Below are 23,034 nucleotides of genomic sequence, written 5' to 3'. Positions count from 1 at the left end.
TGGGTGTACCATGGATTTATATAGAGGCAACATGATATTTTCTGTCTTATCTATCCCTTTCTTACTGGTTCCCAACATTCTGTTCTCTTTTTTGACTGCTGCTGCACATTGAGTGGATGTTTTCAGAGAACTATCCCCAGTGACTCCAAGATCTCTTTCTTTAGTGGTAACAGCTAATTTAGACCCCATCATTTTATATGTATAGTTGGGATTATGTTTGTCAATGTGCATTACTTCGCATTTATCAACATTGAATTTCATCTGCCATTTTCTTGCCACATCATCCAGTTTTGAGAGATCCTTTTGTAGCTCTTCGCAGTTTGCCTGGGACTTAACTATCTTGAGCAATTTTGTATCATCTTCAAATGTTGCCACCTTACTGTTTACCCCTTTTCCCAGATCATTTATGAATACGTTGAATAGGACTGGTCCCAGTACAGACCCCTAGGGGACACCACTGTTTACTTCTCTCCATTCTGAAAACATTTATTCCTACCCTTTCTTTCCTCTCTTTTAACCAGTTACCAATCCATGAGAGGACCTTCCCTCTTATCCCATGACAGCTTACTTTGCTTAAGAACCTTTGGTGAGGGACCTTGTCAAAGACTTTCTGAAAATCTAAGTACACTATCTCCACTGGACCCCCCTCAAAGAATTCTAGTAGATTGGTGAGGCATGATTTCCCTTTACAAAAAACCATGTTGACTATTACCCAACAAATTATGTTCATCTACATGTCTGACAATTTTGTTCTTTACTATAATTTCAACCAATTTTCCTGGTACTGAAGTCAGGCTTACCAGCCTGTAATTGCTGGGATCACCTCTGGAGCCCTTTTTAAAAATTGGCATCACGTTAGCTATCCTGCAGTCATTTGGTACAGAAGCTGATTTAAATGATAGGTTACAGACTACAGTTAGTAATTCTGCCATTTCACATTTGAATTCCTTCAGAACTCTTGGGTGAATACCATCTGGTCCTGGTGACTTATTACTGTTTAGTTTATTAATTTTTTCCAAAACCTCCTTTAATGACACTTCAATCTGGGACAGTTCCTCAGATTTGTCACCTAAAGAGAATGGCTTAGGTTTAGGAATCTCCCTCACATCCTCAACCATGTAGACCGATGCAAAGAATTCATTTCGTTTATTTGCAATGGCCTTATTGTCCTTGAGTGCCCCGTTAGCATCTCGATCGGCCTGTGGCACCACTGGTTGTTTAGCAGGCTTCCTGCTTCTGATGTACTTAAAAAAAATTATTACTTTTTGAGTCTTTGGCTACCTGTTCTTCAAATTCTTCTTTGTCCTTCCTAATTATATTTTTACATTTTATTAGTCAGAGTTTATGCTCCTATTTTCGTCACTAGGATTTAACTTCCACTTTTTAAAGGATGTCTTTTTGTCTCTCACTGCTTCTTTTATTTTGTTTAGCCATCGTGGCACTGTTTTGGTTCTTTTACTATGTTTTTTAATTTGGGGGTATACATTTAAGTTGAGCCTCTATTATGGCGTCTTTAAAAAGTTTCCATGCAGCTTGCAGGGATTTCTCTTTTGGTGCTGTACCTTTTAATTTCTGTTTAACTAACTTCTCAGTGCGAGATGATATCACATCATCATCTGGAGGGAGGGTTCCAGCTATGGGATCATTTCTCTCTGTTCCAGTTGGATGTTCTCCTTCCCTGAGGCTTTCATCCTCCTCAACAGCTCAGAGGCTATCAGACCGGGGGGTGGCACTGTTCTACTGTGTCCCATCTATGTACCTCTCTGTCTCCCTTAGCTCCTCCAGTTCAGCCACTCTGGTCTCCAAAGTCCGTACACGGTCTCTGAGGGCCAGGAGCTCCTTGCACTGAATGCACATATATGCCACCTGCCCATAGGGCAGGTAATCATACATGCTGCATTGGGTGCAATAAACTGGATAGCCCCCACTCTATTACTGGACTTCTGCCTGCATTATCTTTTTACTCCTGGCACTTGTTCCTTTGTTGTTGTTTTGGTTTTATAAGGGGGTGTTTGGCTTTAAATTTAAAGAATGTTAAGTGTATCTAGCCTCCCCGCCTCACATTCTCACCTGGAGAACTCCCTCGCAACTCCCTTGTTAGTCACTCCTGTTTGCTAGCTCCTCTTGTCGCTTAGGAGCAGGCTTTTTAAAGCCCTGGTCTTCCTGAGTAGCCCTGCCCCCTTGTTAAGGGTTGATGGGTGCTAAAGGCGTTAGGGATCAAAGCCTTGTTAAGAAGCTCTCAGCCTTGCCTAGCAGGCCGCTAGGTTCAGCACACACATGGTCAGCACATGGTCCACCAAACAAACAGACCACACGGTATATTTCAGTCAAGCATGAAACACACCACAAACACACACACTGTAGACAACAAAGTTACCCCAAGGATCACGTAATTGCTCCTCCTTCAACTGGAGAACTCCCTCGTGAAACTCCCGTTAGCTGCTCCTGTTCGCTAGCTAGAGAAGAGATATGTCCTTCACCCTCATCTTACTGAGCACTTCCACCCTCACCCCCAAAAAGATGCATTAAATCCTCCTCCTGTCACCCAGTCACATCACCTTCCCAAAATAACTGTCTTCCCCCTTGCCAAAATAACTCATCTAGCACCCAACACACTTACTCCAAAACTCTTCCACATTACACAACCAAAAGGACAGGTTTCCCTGCAGCAAGTTGCCAAACCAGTCTGCGTGCCCTCTTCCTAGTGAGCAACTTCTCTTAAGCATTTCTAAAGTGTCTGCTTCAATAATACAAGGTGCCATGGTAGCATCTAGGTACTTAAGAAAGATGTCTTGGTCTGGGGGGGGTGGTTCAGAAATCTGGTTATGCAACTCCCATCATAACTGTAATTTTGCTTACATACCGTGATCATCACACACAGTCACACAAAATGTTGCATATGTGCAAGGAAATAGAGCATCTATGGTACTTCCTATGGCCCCCATTACCCTAGTATTTGAACACCTCACCATCATTAATGTAATTATCCTCACAAAAACCCCTGTGAGGTAGGTAAGTGCTATTATCCCTGTCCGTAAAATGGGGCTCTGAGGCATAGAGAGGCTAAAGCTCAGAGTCTCAAAGACACCTAGTTCCCATTGATTTCAAATCCCTAAACACCTGCAACAGTACACTGGGTATGTTAACCATAACTGGATTTCTTGACTTGTACATTTAAATTCTCAAACCATAATGATGCATCAGTACCCTCTTGCATTTAATAGGCTTGTCTCCATTAATCATATGCCTAGTAAAATGTGTATGTTGCTTTTTTTACATTAATTCATTTTCATATAACTGAAAGAACTGTAGAGCCATAATTACTATGAGCAAGTAGCAAGTTTGTAATTGAAGAATGGAAATAGCATTTTAAATTATTCTAACAGTTAGCCAGAGTGACTCTTGATTTTCATTTTAAAATAGCAAAAGAAATCTTATATATAAGCCTAGATATCCACAACTGGGCAAAACCTTCAACTCTGGATTATAGAATCAAAGAGCAGTAAAAGAGGCTTTTGCAAAGCTACTGAACATACTATGTAACCAACTGTTCAGTGCACATTATACCCACCGTGCCTCAGGTATCGACTATGTGTGAGTCTGTTACAGCTCTCAGCTACAGAACTTCAGGTCATGCTGAAGAAACTCATGCTTTTAATTCGTGAAATCCCTGATAACAACCAAGATGGTCGTCATTACAAATGCAAACCAAGGCCCTGATCTTGCAAGCACCTCCACATATGCAGATGCTCGTGCTCATGCAGAGCTCTACTGAAGGTGCTGGGACTCCAAGCAGACAAATGAGTTTGCAGTTTTCAGGATAGGAACCCAAGACTGTAAAGTAAAAGCCATGAGATGTACCAATGACGCCGATTAGACCTTAGAAGTGAAAAATTATCTCTATCTATCTGAAGTTAAATATTGGCATTTGTTTTAAAGAATAGTTTTGTGATTAGGATTCAAACTGAAGTCAGTTTTTTTTCCATCTGACTTCTAACAGCAATATATAATATAGCAAAGCTTCATTCCTTCTTCATATGGCGATCTGGGTTCTCTCATCTCTAGCACCAGATGCTCATCAAATGCCAGCCACCACGAATTGCTACACTGTAGATGTTCAGATAAAATAAAACAAAACTGTGTATATAAACAACAATATGCTACTGAGAATTAAATGGAGAAAAAACACAGCATGAATTTAAAAACAAAGTAGCATCAATCAAGAAAAAATATTATAAGTTTACATACAGTTTTTATTGCCTATTTTCTTTATTTGATATTCCCATTCATTTACTATCAGTGTGTTTATAGCAATCATGGGCTAAATCACACTAGTATGTAAGTGAGATCAGATTTTTCCTTTTAGTCTTGCAGGTAGAACACCTGAAGATTAGTAAACCTCTCTCTCAACGTTTAGGCTTTCCTTAATTGTTGTTCTCTTCACGCAGAAGTTGGTTTAAAACACTGCTTTGTCTCAGAGCCTCTAGGTCGGAAATATCTTCACTAATGATAGGGACATCTTCGCTTTGATCCTTGGCTGTCAGTTCATCTTCACTGTCTGACAGTGTACATAGGAGTGTATCATTTTCATAGGTAGGAAAATAATACCTGAAAGCGACAAAATGTAAGAATAAAATATTACTAGAGGGCCACACATTGCATTGAACATGTAGGCTGAGTGCTAGGAGTTAACTGTAAATATCCAACTTAAGTGCAAATGGAAGCCTGACTGGGAGGAGACTGGCTGTCCAGGTGGGGGAGGGGGAGAGGAGGAGGAGGAGGAGGAAATGGCTGGGAGGAAGGCTTTAGTGGGGGACCAAGGGAAGACTGGCTGGAGTGGGGGTGGGAAGGGTCAGTCTGGAGGGGGGCAGTGAGGGATGTAGCTGGGTGCACAGCAATGAAGCGTGTAACCCTTTAGTAAGCTGCTGCCTGTGATGTGTAGACAGCAGCAGAGGGCTCCAGAGAGATTCCTCTGCCCATAGCACCAAATGGATACACTGTGAGCCTGACTTTAATGGAAATCAGGCTTTTCTGGATTTCAGTCAATAAGGTTCTGCCCACTGAGCACCCCCTGAAGTTCTGGAATTGATCAGATGCAGCATTCCAAAGTTATCATGCTCCATACAGACAAATGGAGAAATGCCATCAAGTGAAGCATAGTGTCACATTTCAATTGGGCAAGAAGTTTGACTCACTGGACCACAAATGGTCAGTCATAGCATATTATGCTGCATATACCAAACAGCCAGACACTTGTTCACAATTGCTGCAAGCTTTCTGCAGATCCCATGGGACAAAGCCAATGCCTCATTATAGAGATTTCTGCAAGATTTGCAATCCCTATCTGAAGGATTCTGCAGGGAAAGATTACTTTTTAGTTGTTTTCACTATACATTTTCTCATGCTCTGGTTTTAAAGGGTGGTTATACCCTTATCGCAGCATAGTTGGATTCTTGAGAGTAAAACCTCAATATTTTTTCTTCCCTTGACGCTTTTTATTGAAAAAACAAAACAAAAAAACCCCCACTTTTTTTTTTCCCTCATCGCTCCATTGCCTGGCAGAAGGGACAGGCTGGGATTACTGTTGCAGCTGTCTGAGTAGGAGGAAAGCAAGCAGGTGAGAAAACAGCATCCTAGTGGAAGCTAAGCTGTTGTGTTAACTGGACCCCTCCACAACCAGAGCCAGTATGATGAAGCATAGGAGATGGGAACTAAAAAGTTAGGTTGACCCAGCTACATCACCCCAGGGTTTGAAAAATCCACACCTCTGAGTAACACAGTTAAGCCGACCTAACTCTTGGTGTAGAGGGTGCTAAATTTACAGAAGAATTCTTCCATCAACACAGCTACTGCCTGGGAGGTGGATTAACTATAGTGAAGGGAGAACCCCTCCCATTGCTGGAGTGAATATCTGCACTGAAGCGCTGCAGCTGTACCACTGTAGCATTTTAAGTGTAGATACAGCCATATAATTCTACTGTAAGAGTCCAGAACTTTACAGCTCCCAGCAGAGCCCCTGCAGATGTTTCGGGCAATTAAGCTCTTTTTAAGCCGACTTCTAGCGGGCATGAATCTGCTGGCTTTCTGGGATGGGAGTTATAAAGCATGAAGTGGAACAGAGTCAGAGTTTGAAAAGTCAGGTTGCTACTGTATCTTATAAGAGCCACATAAGGACTAGGGGAAGTAAGCGTTCAGCTGTCTAAAGCCAGTTCCTTCTTCCTGTTTTTTCACCTGTGTAGCATGTTGTCCCTGACTGTGGCAACATAGCGTTAAGGCATCTGGGACAGCAGTCTGTGCCAAAGCCCCGGTAGTTTCACACAGTGTGGGGATTTACACTTTTGGCTAGGCCTGAGGCAGCTGTGCTCATACCATCACTTGGGCCTGGAAGAGCTAGGTAGCTCTGGGTGCCATAGTATTGCCAGAGAATGGACCTTTCAGACCATACTCATCTGGGGCAGTATCAAATAGGAACATAAATGCTGGAGGAAAAACACAAGTTAGCACGTACTGTGGTTGATCCCATGTAGACCTAGTTGGCAGGAATGTAATGTGTTTGGTCACTTCCATGTGACTTATTAATTCAGTCTTAGACTGAAACATCTCCTTGCAGTTGTAACATCGACACTGGTGGATTTCCCTTCTGATGAAGTTCACTAACTTCACTTGCTGATAAAACTTCAAACCTGGCAAATGGCAGAAAACAACAACCTAAGAGATACAAAATACAAAGAAGCACTTGTAATGCAAAGGAATTTGACTGAAGGCATACACAGGCAGAGTCCTATAGCTCAGCAAATGTTTATCCCTGTATACTTTTTTGTAGCTGAAGCAGAATTGGTCAGTAATACAGCTTAAAAATTAAGGACACTTTGTTTCCCTTCACCGCATGGCAGAGAGCCCTATGGCTTTGGGCACAGGGTGCACTGTGCTTCCTGCCATGTAAAGTGGAAGGAATCTCAACAGCATTTTTGAAATAATGATTGAAGGGGTCTTGTGGCAGAGTCTTAGACCCTTCGATTGGGGATCTGCAGAAGGTTATTCCATGAAAGAACCCAAAATGTCAAGAGGCAATATCAAATACCCGAAGATAGCTATTTCATGGGAAGTATTAGCAGCAGTTCCAAAAAACAGAATAGACTTGGCTGTCCTTTGTCAGCTGGCAAGGCAGCGATTCCATAAAGGAAAAGTTAAAATCTGAAAAAATTAAAGTGATGAAGTTGTTTTCCAGTAGTCTTATGCTGTGGTTTTCCCCACATTAATGACAGATGCTGACAATTACAGTATCTCTTACTCACCATGCTCTGCCTTTATTTTAAGAAGGTCAAATCCATGTGCTTCCTGGAAAAAAACCATAGCTTATTATTATTACCACTACTTCTAGTATTCCAAGTTGAAAGCAGCTCAATGTTTATATAGTCAGGCTAACACAGACAGATAGATTTGTGTTTGCCAGAAATTTTTGTATGTGGTTAGTTTAATTACCATTCTCTGTTTAACATCTAAGTTTCAATTTTGTAGCATGTTTAGCTATAATAAATGCTAAGTCAGCAAATCATTGTAGTTAATAAAATTTTATTGCTGCCTCTATTATCTTACCATGTAAACTTGCCAGAGATGGTGATTCACATTCTCATTGTAAAACTTGGCTCCAATGAGTTTTCCATAAAGCAGATACTGGAGATGCAATGATGGTATTCATTTTGCATCATTCTGAATGCATGTTGTATATTTGTAGTGCAACAGAAGACCCTGATCTCAACAGCGCTGCCACAATCCAACTTTTCACTTCAAACTGATAAAAAAAAAATGTGATTTAAACATATTTGTACCTTACCTTCATGTGGAAACATAATTTTTCGGTAGTGTCTGCTTGCTTTTCACAAAACAGGCAAACTGCACAGACAGGATGCTCCTCCCAATCAGACCAGTCTCTATGATGAAGGAGACAAGGTGTTTGTTTAATTGAAAAGGGCTTGAAGAGACTTTTTGTGAAAGATAAGATGATGTGAAAGTGTGAGCCAAATTTTCCTCTCACTGAACTACAGTAAGTGAAGAGTAAGTCATTTTCCTTCAGTCGAGTTACCATAGTTTGGATTTATTATTAATTCTATTATTATAGCACCTAGAAACCCTAGTTATGGACCAAGATGCCAATATGCTATATTGGTAGAAATACAATTTGACTAAAAAATACAAAGGTAGAGGTTATCAAAAGTCAGATTTGGCTTTTAGTTACAGTATTGTAGATTCAGAGTAACTCTACTGACTTCAACATGGCTATTCTGAGTGCAAAATATAGCAAAACACGAATATACAGTGTTGCTGGAATTTGGCTCTCAGAACCTGTTCAGGCCACTAATCTAAGTGAACTTCCCTGAAGAGAAGTACTAGAGCTCCTTCTTGGGCTACTGGGGCTCTGAACTGCTCTACAATTAACTCCATTTACAGTTAGGACCCTGTGCAGTGAATAGCAGTGCAGGCAAATTCTGTAACGCTTAATCGAATAAGTAAATCGAATCTGGTAAGCTACAGCAAATTGCTTTTTAACTGAATATTTCCATAAAGTCTTTCACACCTTACTGTGCCTCTCTAATTTTTTCATATACTAACAAAAGACACAAATGACAGGCAGCTGGAGTTTTCTCAATTTTATGTACCTATCAAACATTATTATTCCAGAGAACAGATTTTTGTTTCTGCTACATTTAGTGCAAGCGCACACACGTTTTATTTAAGCAATAAGTTACATCCAGATCTGTAGTGATACTCTGAAATAATAATACTTAGCACTTATACAGAGCTTTCACCTAAGGATTTCAGAGTACTTTACCTACGCTGATTCATCAAGCTTCACAACACCTATGTGGGGTAGAAAAGTATTATTATACCCATATTTTACATGTAGGTAAACTGAAGCTAAAAATCACAGGCAGAACCAGGAACAATCATCAGTAGTTTTGATGCCCAATCCTGTGCTTTAACCACTAGAAAATGCTTCCTACTTATTAATGATTTCCTTATTCACTTAAGTAGGGTTGAGCATTTGCCAAGCTCTAATAAGTGAAAAGCAATTCAGCCATTTCTGAGTATTAAGAAAAAGAGGGGAAAATATGCTTTATCCGCATTATAAATTTTTTTTGATGACCCTCATTTGAAACAGTTTTGCAGTCAAAACAGCTTCAGGTTGAAAGACTAAATGTGACTTGGAAGTAGCCCTCCCTGAGAAGTGCCTTTGATGAAGTGTTCCTATTTTTAAGAAAGGTAAGAAATGTGATCCGGGTAACTACAGGCCTGTCAGTTTGACATCTGTAGTATGCAAGGTCTTGGAAAAAATTTTGAAGGAGAAAGTAGTTAAGGACATTGAGGTCAGTGGTAATTGGGACAAAATACAACATCGCTTTACAAAAGGTAGATCGTGTCAAACTAACCTGATCTCCTTCTTTGAGAAGGTAACAGATTTTTTAGACAAAGGGAATGCAGTGGATCTAATTTACCTCAATTTCAGTAAGGCATTTGATATGGTTCCACATGGAGAATTATTAGCTAAATTGGAAAAGATGGGGCTCAATATGAAAACTGAAAGGTGGATAAGGAACTGGTTAAAGGGGAGACTACAGCAGGTCACACTGAAAGGGGAACTATCAGGCTGGAAGGAGGTTACTAGTGGAGTTCCTCCAGGATCGGTTTTGGGACCAATCTTATTTAATCTTTTTATTACTGACTTGGCACAAAAAGCGGGAATGTGCTAATAAAGTTTGCGGATGACACAAAGCTGGGAGGTATTGCCGATACAGAGAAGGACAGGAGTGGGTGGGTGAGATCCTGTGGCCTGCATTGTGTAGGAGGTCAGACTAGATGATCATAATGGTCCCTTCTGACCTTAAAGTCTATGAGTCTAAGCGTTCTGATGAAAACTAGCTTGATTTGACTATGTTATGAGTCTTTTCAAATTGCATACCAAGCAAAAACTCCCCATTAACTTGCATAAAATGGCTATATAACTCTTACTCTTCCAGGTTATCTAGCAATTCTCGGTCATCTTCCGATTGAACTTCCTCCCACGACTTTCCAAATTCCTGGAATTGAGAAATAAAGGAAAAAAATAACTTCCACACAGGTGCCACATGTTAAGAAACGAATGAATGTAAAACTTCTTAAGTCACAGTCAACATCTTATTCTGGATTTACTCTTATATGTTTGTGGATTTAAATTAAAGTAATTCTTTTAAACATAATTTTATTCACCTTATTCATAATAAAAAACAAGTGAGAGGTCCCAGTTTAAAGGAAAGCCATGTTTGCCTAGAGATTCACATTTATGCACAATAAGTCAAAGCTGACTTTCAATGCATACATATGGTTTCCAGTTCCACCAACTTACTGGAAGCCCTTTTGGATCTCTGAAGACAGGATTACATCACAACAGACAACCAGTATTAGAGCTGGTTGAAGATTTTAATTTTTTAGCAAGTTTCCCCCACCCCCAATGCTGTGAATATTATGAAAAAAACCCCTCTATTTTCTGATCTATTGCTTACACAGGAGCAAGTCAACATCATGACTATAAGTGAGATGTGCTCCAAAATGCACTAACACAATGGTACTCAATCTTTAACAGCTGGAGGATCATTTCATCATCTGATGGAGTCACAATGCAATCATGGAAAAAGTGTCATAAAAACATAAGAACGGCCATACTGGGTCAGACCAAAGGTCCATCTTGCCTAGTATTCTGTCTTCCGACAGTGGCCAATGCCAGGTGCCCCAGGGGGAACGAACAGAAGAGGTAATCATCAAGTGATCCGTCCCCTGCCTAGCACAATGGGGCTCCAGTTTCAGCTGGGACCACTAGGTGTGACTGTAATATAAAGAATAATTATAGCGCCAGTCCTAGGCTGAAGAACACTGTTCTATATCCCAACAGTTATGCTTTAACTTTCTCTCTCTAGTGTTTCTTTCTCTGAAAGAGTCTTGCCGCCTTCAAAAATAAACCAGAACCAACAATTTAAGTAGTTTTTTTGTATTCATACTTTCTACACTTGTGGTATACACACATCATATTTAATTATCTTGGCCCCAACTTTTTGACACATCTCAGATACATATGGGAAACTTTTAAACAGGGAGCCTAAATATTTGAACATGCCCTGTCCCCTCTATTAGAATACTCAGTCACTCTAATAAAGATATTCATTATTAAGTATACCCTGGTAACAAATGCTATTATTGTCAATGTGGTTTTATTAAAAAAAAAGAAAAAGAAAAAGAAAAAGAAAAGAAAGATATCCACCATTTAACAGTTTAATGAGAATTTCCAAAGCTGTTACAATCTATCAGGTAAATGGAGCACACACAAACATCTCTGATAGCCCTTAACATGATGCCATTACCATTTACAGAATGAAAATTCAGTAATTAATTCAGAGATGTTACGCTCTAGTGTGTAAACTCTCCAAGTTACAGTGGAGACTCATTAATGTCACCATTTTTCTGAGATAATGTGCAGCTATTAACACCTCTCCCCACACGTTGTCACAGCTACACACCACCATTTCCTATGGAAACTGTGGCTGCCAACACCACAGCCTGTAATGACAGAATAGCAGTTCATGACTGCAAAATTAACAGATATTTTCACAATTTTTCTTCCCTGCTACCTTGAAGTCTATGGGCACAAGAGAGTATCTTCAAAAGAAAAGGAAAAAAAAAATCAAACTTTACCTTTTGGTTAAATGTGAACTGCAAAAAGGGGAAGGGGAAAATAATTGGGTACGACCTTTTGTTTCTTTGCAATGCTTACATAGAAAGCAAAGTACATAAGAGGGGCTTTTGTGTGTGTGTGGGTGGCTGGTTGACGGCTAGCTTTTTTACATAAAAAATTCAGGTCTGATCTTCCCTGGTGAGTGGTGAACTAGTGAAGCTACAATATCATAAGAACCAAGAGACTGGGGGGGGGGGGGGGGGGGGACTTTTAGTTAGATTGTTAAAAATTCTTTTTTTGGCTTATGTGCACATTTAAATTTTAGTGTCTAATGAGCATCTGGCACAAAGGGATGTCTTAAAAAAATTCAACATCCCTGCCTCTTCATCTGAGATGTGAGAACTCTATAAATATCTCCTGAGACCTCTAAATTTTTTTTTTTTTTTTTTTGCAAAACCAGGGGAAAAAACTAGACTTAACATTTTTAATAGTTCAAAAAGTAGAAAATACATGTTTTAAAACAGCATTCAGGCCTTTTATTATACCATAAAGAACCACCCCCCCAACCCCCAAAACCAAAAAACGAACAAACAAAAACCCAAACAAACCAAAAACACAAGAACAGGTTTTGAAACTTTCTTTGCAGGTCACCTTCAAGGCTCTGTGTAAAATGAGTTCTGTAGACATGAATGGCTGCATATTTTACTATTCTCTCTCCCAAGATACAGCATGAATCCATAAAGATGGATTTTTCTGCCATTGCCTATCACTTTCAGATTTCGACAGATGTGGGACTGTGTGCCTAGCTGAGGGAGCATGCACCATCATGAGGAGAAGGGGCCGAAGCACTGGCTTGGAGGGCTTACAGAAGCTGTCAACTGGCATCCAGGGGTTCTGAAGCCACACACTAGTGGAACTCTGCATGGCAGGCACCTTCCCTAGATGCACAGCTCCTAAGACGCATGGAAATGGAGCCTTTCAGTCCCTTCTTCATCTGCACGCCAAGCTGTGTGTGCTCCCCTTCTCCCATACCAGATTTCCCCATTCTTCCCCCCACACCAGAGGTTGTGTGTGTCCCCTTCCCCCATTCGAGGGTCCCCTATCATCCCCCTCATGGCAGGGACTCTATGTACACTCCTATTCCCCTGACCCCTATACTGGGGTCCCCCAACTTCTCCCCACCTAGCCTTTTGTATACCCTCACATTCCTTCCTCCACCCATTCCATGGTTCTCCATTCTCCCCCCATGGCAGGGGCTCCCCGTGAGCTCTCATTACCCTCTCTCTACCCATTTATTCCCATCCCAGGGGCTGTCTGACCCCCATACTCCCCATGTTAGAGGCCCTGTGTGGCCCCTTTTCTCCCTTTCCCTGTAACAGAGTCCCGCAACCTCCTGCCTGTCAGGGGTTTGTGTGTCCTCACCACCTCCTCCCCCATGCCATGGGCTGTGTGCATACCCACATACCCATGCCAGACCCACCATAATTCTTCTCTCCGTTTGGGAAATAAGTCATTCAGTGTGTCAACATGTTAAAATTCTACTGGGAGAAGAGACAAGAGATGAGGTAGGAGTGTTAGGAAGGAAGGGGTAAACAGATGCTATCAACCAGTTGCAGCTGGCAGAGGGTTCATCCTATTTTCCCCCTTTTGGTCTTCCAATTTCCCCACAAATCAATCAGGTCTGGACACTGATGCCTAGAACATTCCCTGAAATTTTGGAATTGACTGGATGTGATGTTCAAAAGCTATCACATTACAGACAGAGAAATGCCATCAAGTTGAGCACAAGTCCTTCCCAAGCTCAGCCAGCAAGTAGCCAGAAAACAAAACATACAGGGTAACTATTATTTGCAGTTTGGCCGCAAGAAAAAAAGATCAGTTTACTCTTTAAAAAAATATATCAAAAATGACTTTAAGAAATAAAATTCCTGTGAGAGACGTGTATGCATTTCAGCAAATTTTTATAATTTGAAAATAAATCCATTCATTAGAGTGCCATTGCTTTACTCTATGTTAGAGCCCCTGTGAGGGACTAGGGTAAAGACCTGCAGCAGGACTGGGATCCTGCGGGTCCCACAGGGACCTGCTGCCATAATAGCAGGAGCGGGTGGGAGTGGTATTAAAAAATAGTCCCACGCAGGGCTCTACTCTATGGCCTATTGTCAGCCAATTTAAAATTAAATGTGTAACTGATTAGGGAAATGCATGCCCAATATTTCCAGTCCTCCTGGCCACACTCCAATGGATACACAAAGGGGAAGGATCTGCTAGACTGGCTGTGACCCAGCCCCTAAAGACAGTGCTCTCAACCCCCTTCAGGGTGGAGGAGGAAGCAGCAAGACTGCCTACCACCATTCTGTGGCCCTGAATTATGGGTTTTGGGCCAGGCCCTGTAAGAACAGACATCATCAGAGACTGTCAGGGTTTCCCCCCCACCACTGGACCCAGACATTATTATGGAAAGGGCAGACAGAAGCAAGGGGAAGTGGAGTGGAAAAAGCTTCTGGGGAAAATCCTGTTTTTAAAAGGACTATACATGTACCTGTGATGTGATGTTTCCAGGTTGTTTGTCTTATCATGTGTTAGTCTTGTCTGTTTATATTGTAAGCTCCTCGGAGCAGGAGCCCTATCTAATGTGCTCATATAATGCCTACAGAGAGTCCCTGATCCTAAAGGGGGCCTCTGGGATTTTGAAACATGCCTAAATGACTCCGAAGCACAAGTCCTCTTGATTTTCAATGGGATTTGTGAGCCTGAGTCTTCTACCTTTTGAAAATCCCACCCTAATACAACAAAAATATTAAATACATCATAAATAACCTTTTGATTGTTGCTTAGGGCTGAAATTACAAAGCTAACGAAGTTTCAAGAAAAGCATCTATCCTTACATAGCTAAAGATCACGTGTACTACTGTATAGAACTCAACAAAATATGTGATTAATTATCATGGCAGCACAACAAAAGCCACTTTTAAGTGATGTCAGACAGCTAAGGAATCTTGGTAAATCAGAAGATGACTTATTGATACATGACCCTACATTTACATAATTCCCTGCAATGTCAAGTAGGCTACTTAAGGCAGGGAAGGACCAATACACAGAAGAAGTAAGCCATAAAATGCCACTTCTCAGTTCAGAAAGGAAATCCTCATAATTAATTACACTATAAATGCTAATGAAGCCAAAAGCATAATTCAGAAAAACAAAGGATATGTTTCTGCTCCAACTGAAGTCAACAGGAGTTTTGCCACTGACTTCAATAGGAGCAGGAATGGGGCTGAAGTTTGTGAAACAATTCAATAAAAGCTCTCAATACATGTGAACAAAAAGACGTATTTAAAACACCCCCACAAAAACAAAAAAAATCTCCAGCCCTGGCCTGACTATAACCATAAAGACCATTTAACACAGTGCTCTGTGAAGGTTCATATGTAAAGCAAAATTATAAAAAGAGCAGGGACACAGATAAAGTCTGCTTTAAAAAGGAATACTTTTAATTACAAAAACATATAAATAGGCTTCCATGTAAATAGGTTAAGATCCAGCTACCATTTCAAGAGGTTTATTGTGTGTATTTAAAAAGGGCTGGAGATTATAATGGTGCTTACTACTAAAGACCCATTTTTACAACACTAAGCTTCACAGAACTGACATTTGGAAAGGTATTTGCTGTTTCATTCTGAAAACTCTCTAGTTTGTCTATTAAACAGAACAAAAAAAACCCACCCCAAAAACCAAAAGTCACATTTAATCAGAAGCCACAGATCTTTATATCAAGCAATGCTCTGTAATGAATGACTGACATGTAATAGCCACATTCTGCTAGCTATATTGAAAGCTGTGAATCTCCTGGACATTTCAAGTACAGCAAAGGCAAAGAGCTTTCACAGGGGATGAGAAACTAGAAAAGCTTAATATGGCTTGCTTTAAACAGTTAAACATGCAAACAACGCAAAAAAGTTGAGGAACAGCAATGTATGTCATGTCATGTCATTATGGAAAACAGGCCCTGGGCAGCTTCAGTTCTTGTGCTGAACCTGGATTCAACTCAAAAACAGCTTCATCACATTACCATTATCATCATGGTCCAAATGTGCACAGTAGGAACTAACATTATGTTTTTGTGAGTACAGGGTAATCCATTGAAACCGCATTGAACGTATTGCAGTCTGCATTTCTCTTGAATCTCATTGCCTGCTCTGTGTAAAAATAGATAAAAAGGCACCAGAGAACACTAAGAGTGCAAGCACCCTTCAGAGTGTAGGAAACGTTCTTACACTTCAGACTGATGCTAAAGGAAACCTTTATACCATCCCACACTAGTCTGTCATTTGTCATTATGTCAGTAAACGGATTTACAAATGTTTCACAGGGTTTTTTTTTTTCTTTTTTTTAAACAGTATCTGTACTTTTTTGTATCCTTTCACCTAGAAAGCCAGGTGACCCGGGGTGTGTCTACACAATCCACAGCAGCGAGCCTCCCAGCCCGAGCTGACAGACTTAGGCTAGTGGGCCTTGCGCTAGCACTCTAAAAACAGCTGCGTAGATAGCACTTTGAAGTTACAGCTCGGGCTGGCACTGAGGCTCTGAAGCCAAGAGGGAGGGGTGGGTTTTGGAGTCCAAGGTCCAGCCTGAGTCGCAACTTCAAAGCACTGTCAACACAGCTATTTTTAGAGAGCTAGCACAAGCACTGCTATCCCAAATCTGTCAGCCTGGGTTAAGAGGCTTGCTGGGGCATCTTTGGACCCTTTGGGTTCAAGCTACAAGGGCTCAAGCATCCAGGATTCTGAAGGAGAGAGATTTTAGAACCTTGTAATAAAACCGAAGGCAGTTTTTCTGTACACAATAATGGCACAATTACAAGGTCAGATATTCGAGACCTTGAATCAAGTGCTGTGTAGGAGTCAAAAGATATTGACTTTGCATGTCATTGGGCCTGGGCTGATTATGACATCTTGCACTTCACACTAATGTACTTTTAAGGGGAAAGAAGGAAACCACGGTGTGGTTGATTTTTGTTTTTAAATATATATATATATATATTTATTAAATAAATATTACATATATATAAAGAATGGTAGATATTTGGCAGCAGCTCAAAGATTTGAAAGGTTTAAGTATTGGGTAGGGGTAGGCTAGTGGTTAGAGTGTAGTCAAAGATAAATGCTAAATAAAAAAACATGATGTTAAAGTGTGGTATAGAGGTTTTCTTGGCATGGGTATGGGATGGCTGCATTTACCAATGAGAGTCAGAGTCAGGGCAGAGTTATGGTCATTCAAAACAAGTGTCAATAAAACCTTATTAACACACCATCACAAATATTGTCATGTTACTGAAAAGCTACTTAAAATATTTGAGATTTAGCGTTTTTACAGGACTACTTTTAGTATCCCTCACCCTTAAAGGACTTGCTTCTTAGGCAATGTCTTCAATGCAGCATTAGCCTGGGTGATTGGCACCAGGGTAAGCCTAGCTTGGGTATGAGCAGGCACACCAAACTACTGTGTCCTCATTAGTGCTGTATTTACCCGCATGTGTTGCTAAGACTTCTGGAGACACATCCATGGTTCTTTGTGCAGCAGAAAACTGTGACACTCCATTAGTCTTTCCCAGAAAATTGTGGGAGAACTCATCTATCCTTCTGGGCACATGGGGGAACTATGGGAAGGCACTGGAGGACTATTAGTACTCCAATTATTTACCTGGCATCTTCACTGCAAAGTGGCACCCATGCTCAAACCCATATCTCCAGCTGGCCCAGCTAAAAAATCACCAAACTCAGATTAGAAGTTTTTGTGTGTGGATGGGAAGAAGGTAGGGAGAATACCGAAGTAAGAACCCCAGCTAACTGCAGTAAAGACATACTCTTATATTTACAGGACTGTGAGTAAGCCATGAAACCTCTAAAATTACCTAACGTAGTGCCTTTAAAAAAACCACAATATCATATTTAGGTCTGATATCTCAGGATCTTGCAGAGCTGGCAGCAAACACTGGGCCTGTTGGGAGCCTGGGAACCCCTTCTTTTCAACTAATATAAAGCTCTCGTTTCTCTAGCCCTGCAGATCAGACTTTAGAGTAGAGGTGGGGAACCTTTTTTCTGACCAGGGGCCACTGACTCACAGAAAAAGTCAGTCGTGGGCCACACACAGCCCCACGGGGCTGTGGGGGGGAATGGAAAGGACACGGTGTCTCGGGGCTTCCCCTAGGCTCCAGGGTGGGGCCAGAAATGAGGAGTTCGGGATCTGGGAGGGGGCTCCAGGCTGGGGCAGGAGGTTGGCGTGCAGGAGGGGGTGAGGGCTCCGGCTGGGAGTGCAGGCTCTGGGGTCGGGCTGGGGATGAGGGGCTTCGGGTGCAGAAGGGGGCTCTCGGCTGGGGCCAAGCGTTTGGAGTGCGGAAGCGGGTTCAGGGCTGGGGCAAGGGGTTACGGTGCAGGAGGAGGTTTGAGGTCTGGGATCCGGGAGGGAGTTTGGATGCAGGAGGGGGCTCAGGGTTGGGGCAGGGGGGGGTTAGGATGCAGGATCTGGGAGGGAGTTAGGGTGTGGGAGGGGGTTCCGACCTGGGGCAGGGGATGTGGTGCAGGGTCTGGGAGGTAGTTAGGGTGTGGGAGGGGGTTCCAACTTGGGGCAGCGAGTTTGGGGTGTGGGCTCCGGCCAGGTGGTGCTTACCTTGAGGTGGCTCCCGGTTGGAGGCCCAGCGGGACTAAGGCAGGCTCCCTGCCTCCATGCTGCTCCCAGAAGCAGACGCCATGCCCGGCCCCTAGGCGGACGGGCCAGGGGGCTCTGCGCGGTGTGCACTGCCCACACCTGCAACTCCCATAAACTGCGGTTCCTGGCCAATGGGAGCTGCGGAGCCAGCACTGGGGGCGGGCAGGGGCAGCACAGTCGCTTCTGGGACTGGCAACCCCAGCTTCCCTCCACAGCGGGGCGACCTGGCACTCATGGCTCCAGCGCCAGGGGGCAGGGGTGGCTCGGGGCTTTCAGTTTGCGGCGTGGACAGTTGCTGTGGGCCGGATTAAATGAAGCAGCGGGCCGCATCTGGCTTGCAGGCCATAGGTTCACATGGATATCAACACAAGTGTAATATTGATATAAAACACTTTATCCACAACTGAACTGCAGCAACTTCTGGGGTAGAACGTGGCAGATTTTGGAACAGCTACTCCACACAAAAGTTAAGGATGGAGCGAAAAACTGCTGTTTATACACAGAAGGAGATTTAGACCAAATGTAAATACCTAGGTGGAATTTGTTAATACCTATCACAGACTACACATCACCTTGGGAAAAAAATCCAGCCTTATTTTCTATTCCACTTGAAAGCCACTGATTAGCTTCCTTGCATATACTGTGTAGCCTAAAGAATATTTTCAGCTTAAACCTACTAGAAAACAAACTCCAATCCAACAACATTCTAATTCGCTCTCCCTTTATTTCATTACTGTATTTAATTTTCCCTCCTGCTTATTAAAGCTGAGATTGAATGCTAATGACTTTAATCATAGTGTCTTCAAACTGAGTATTCCTGAGTGTCTTAGAATTCTAAAACATTTATTATTCTGTCATTCAATAATTATCCAAAATATCATTTGATAATTAAGCATATTTCTTAAGTGTCCTTCACTTGAATTTTGACCTTTATGCTAACTGCTTGTTCAGAATTATTCAGTCTTAACAAGATATTTTCTGCAGCTCCACAGTCAATTTACTAATTATATAAAAAACCTCTTACCAAGTAATTAATGATATAAAATCTGTCATATTCTGTATTTTTGGCATTGATTCTGCGATGCTGCTTTTTTCTCATGTGATCTTTAAGTGTATTTTTGTCTCTGAAGGTTTTCTCACAGTATAAACACTGCAAACTAAGATAAAAAGGTAAACAGATTAAAAGACAATTTAACATAGACCGAGGTTCTCAAACTTCATTGCACCGCAACCCCCTTTTGACAACAAAAATTACTACATGATCCCACAAGGGGGGACCAAAGTCTGAGCCTGCCCGAGCTCCATCGCCCCAGGTTGGGGCAGGGGGGAAAGGGAAGGAGAGGACGCCAAAGCCCAAGGGCTTCAGCCCCAGGTTGGGAGCCTATTAACTGAGCCCTGCCACCGAAGGCTGCAGCATTCAGGCTTTGGCCCTGGGCGATGGGGCTCAGGCTCAGGCTTCATCCCCGCGGATGCTGGGCTCGGGCTTCAGCTTTGGCCCTGGGTCCCAGCAAGTCTAACGCCAGCCTGGTGACCCCATTAAAATGGGGTCACAACCCACAGTTTGAGAACCGCTGACATAGAATATTGCAAAAGTATGTACTGAGAGCCTGAATGATAGCCATACAGTGGAAAGATTTTGCATGAAAACAAAACAATTTAATAACATTTAATTAAACTGAAGAGATATATGGTAGGATTAATCCTAAGAATGTGAGACCAAGCTAAATGAAAGAGATATTCAAGAATTTATCTTGAGGTATCTTAAAGTGGTGCAGGACAGAGTCAGACCATGGCATAGTCAACCAAACACACCCAGATGACAAGTTAAGAAACTATTAAAATACATACAAAAAAAAATAAAAGGATGTTATTTATTTATTTTTATTTATCAAAAATTTCCTCTTTGTGAAAAAAATAAGTTAATTTTTTGGGAAAAGGCCAGGTCTGATTGAAGAACCACTTTATCATTGTGGAATATGCAGTTCATCAATAGATAATACCCCAAGCTCCGACACCCTTCAAGTGATGGCAATGTCTACCAGGAAGGTCATTTTGATGGAGAAGAAATATCTGGATACCTTCCTGAGGTGCTCAAAGGGACGTCGGGACAGGACTTTAAAAACCAAACTGAGGTCCCATGGCAGCCCTTGATGAATCGTAGGAGGATAAAGATGCAGTTGTGAGAAACTGCTTGAAACCCCAGTATAAAGAGATCCTCTTCCCGCCTGTGGAGGAAAGTATGCTGGGCAACGCAGGCACTTCACCTTTTATGGTTGAAACAATGAAGCCCTTAGTCAGGCCCATCAGTAAGAATTCCAAGATCACAAAGGAGAGAAGCTATGTTTCCTGCACCACAGCTTGAACTTCCACCAAGTTCAGGAATGGGAAGAATTTGTGGAAGATTTTCTAGATGCCAGCAAAGTAGAGGTTACACCTTCTGAGAGTCCTTCCTCTCATGTGATATTATCACTCAAAACCAGGCAGTTTGTTTTAGGTGTTCTGGCTCTGGGTGACAAATTGGTCCCTTAGAGAAAAGGTCCTGCCCCTTGATGACTTCTCCCAACTTCCCTTTTTGAGGTTTCTTTAGCCCTCTTCTGCCTCAGGTGCTTCTGGGAAGAGGGAAGGGAGCAGGGGATGAGCTGCCTGGCCTGCGTGGCAGCTGGGCTCGTGTACTCCACTGCCAGCTGGGAGGGCTGGACAATGGGGTCGGAGTGATCCATGTTGAGGAGATCAGAGAACTTGGCCCTCTCAGCCAGTATAGAGCCATCCATACTACCAGTGCCCTCTCCCTCCTGGATAGTTCTGGTTAGCAGGGGAAAAGGAGGCTACCTCTAGGAGACAGCATCTGTGCCTACTGCCCTTGGATCCCTCTCGGGAGGAAAAAAAAGGGGAGATCTTGCAGTTCATCTGTATTGCGCAATGGTCTACTGGGTCAGCACAGTAGGTCTATTGGGCCTCCCCTGGAGAAGAATTGCTATGCCAGATTTGAGTCCATTATGGTAAATCCCAGAATCCACATTTAACTGAGGCTGGTAGTGACAGAAAGTGTTAGGGAGGGATCAGGCTCTAGTGGGAGGGAATACCCTAGGACTGAGAGCTGTAAGAAAACCCTGTGATGGAGCAGCTGGAAACACACTGATTGGGTCATTGCTTACATGAGCTGATAGCAGGCTGCTATCATGGGGGGAAGGGAGGAAGAAGAGTCTGTGCTGCCTACCCCTTGAGGACTTCTCCCAAGTCCCCTTTTGAAGCCTCTCTAGCCCTTTTTAGCCTCAGATGATTCTGGGAATAGAGACGGGACCAGAGGATGAGCTGCCTGGCCTTTGTTGCAGCTGGGCTCGTGTACTCCACTGCCTGAGTTGGGGGCAATTATATGTCCCAATTTTTTTAAAAAATGTTTTTGTTCTGAAGCAGAAGTCTGGTAAAACTTCCCACACCTATGGATGCAGAACAAAAAACTGGCGGGCTCTTCACTGTGGCTGGCTATGTAATTACATGAAGGCTGAGAGGCCACTGGTTAATGGATCTCGAGACCTTGTAGACCAAAACTGTCACTGGTTTAGTAGGCAAAGTAAGGGAGCTACTGGGACCACGCTGTATTTGCTAATGGAGTAACCCTGAATGTTGAAACATGGCTCATCTCAATGAGTGTTGTCAAAAGTTCCTTATTTCAAAGGGGTCTGACAGGCTTATGGCGTGGATGAACATTAGATGTATTCAAATTTATTCTAATATATTAATTTAGCTGCCACTAACGAGGTTCTCCTATGGATCTTATCACTTGTAAAATTTATGTTACAACAAAATTTTTCTAGCACTATAATATTTACATAGATTTATCTGTGCTTTCCATTGGTAGAATATTAACTAATATGGGATACTGAGTAGTCTCTCTCTCACTCTCTCTGGGTTGGTCACACACAAAAGAGCACTCTGACTCTGAAATGATGTCAACTCCTACTTACGTGGAGAACAAGCAGCCAAGGCTGGCTTTTGGACTCAGATCTCTCACTTTGCATCACACAGAATTACCACTTAGTTGGCAGCACAAGGTTTTCTGATTCATAATCTTTTAAAAAGCACATGATTAAGTCATTTTCAATCAGTGAATCATCAATTACTTCCTAAAACTGTTCCGGTTTCAAATCAAATTTCTTTAAGTAGCCATGGATACAGTAGTTTTTCCACTGAGCAACTGGCTCAGCTGTCTGCTCTCTCACCCTTGCGTGCCACGGGAAACCAACAATTTCCATATGGTAAGAACAGAGAGATGTTGCTTGCAATGAGGCTCACTTTTGATGTGTGTAGCAACAAATCCCTTACTAGCCATGGTTGTCATCTACTTTCTCAATCCTTATTTGAAAGGAGAGCTAGGGTTTACAGACACCACAGTGATCACGCCTACATAGCTTTCTGGTTTGTATCACCACAGATACTGGGAGTATTGCAGAGAGACAAGTATCCTAGAGGAGCTAGGAGGGAGTATGAAAAATGCATAGGAGCATGCAGAAGGCCGGGGCCTGCACCATTGGTATACAAAGAGAGAGATAACAGGAGGTAGACAGAGAAGTGCTGCCTTGGGTGATGTAGGAGCTGTTTAGCCAAAAGAAGTTTAAAATAAGAAG

General features: G+C 42.2%; 1 protein-coding gene across 6 annotated transcripts in view; it reads right to left on the bottom strand.

The window, feature by feature from the left end:
* Positions 1-3,219: 3,219 nt before the first annotated feature.
* The window catches only part of ZNF277 (zinc finger protein 277), an 89,008-nt gene continuing 69,193 nt past the window's right edge, over positions 3,220-23,034 (bottom strand). For 2 of the 6 annotated variants that reach the window (XM_074942247.1, XM_074942248.1), the window contains exons 7-12: positions 19,434-19,566; positions 10,009-10,076; positions 7,835-7,931; positions 7,296-7,338; positions 6,509-6,683; positions 3,226-4,608 (exon numbers count right to left, since the gene is read on the bottom strand). In XM_074942247.1, the coding sequence (XP_074798348.1) occupies positions 4,425-4,608; positions 6,509-6,683; positions 7,296-7,338; positions 7,835-7,931; positions 10,009-10,076; positions 19,434-19,566 (700 nt within the window). In that variant the 3' untranslated portion in view covers positions 3,226-4,424. Of the gene's footprint in view, positions 4,609-6,508; positions 6,709-7,295; positions 7,339-7,834; positions 7,932-10,008; positions 10,077-19,433; positions 19,567-23,034 lie in introns of all 6 variants that reach the window. The other 4 variants (XM_074942251.1, XM_074942250.1, XM_074942249.1 and 1 more) reach the window with 3 other exon arrangements.

Source organism: Natator depressus, chromosome 1 (genome assembly GCF_965152275.1).
Source record: "Natator depressus isolate rNatDep1 chromosome 1, rNatDep2.hap1, whole genome shotgun sequence".
Classification (NCBI taxonomy): Eukaryota; Metazoa; Chordata; order Testudines; family Cheloniidae; genus Natator; species Natator depressus.
The sequence above is the reverse complement of the archived record's forward strand: the minus strand, read 5'-3'. Positions and strand labels throughout refer to the sequence as shown.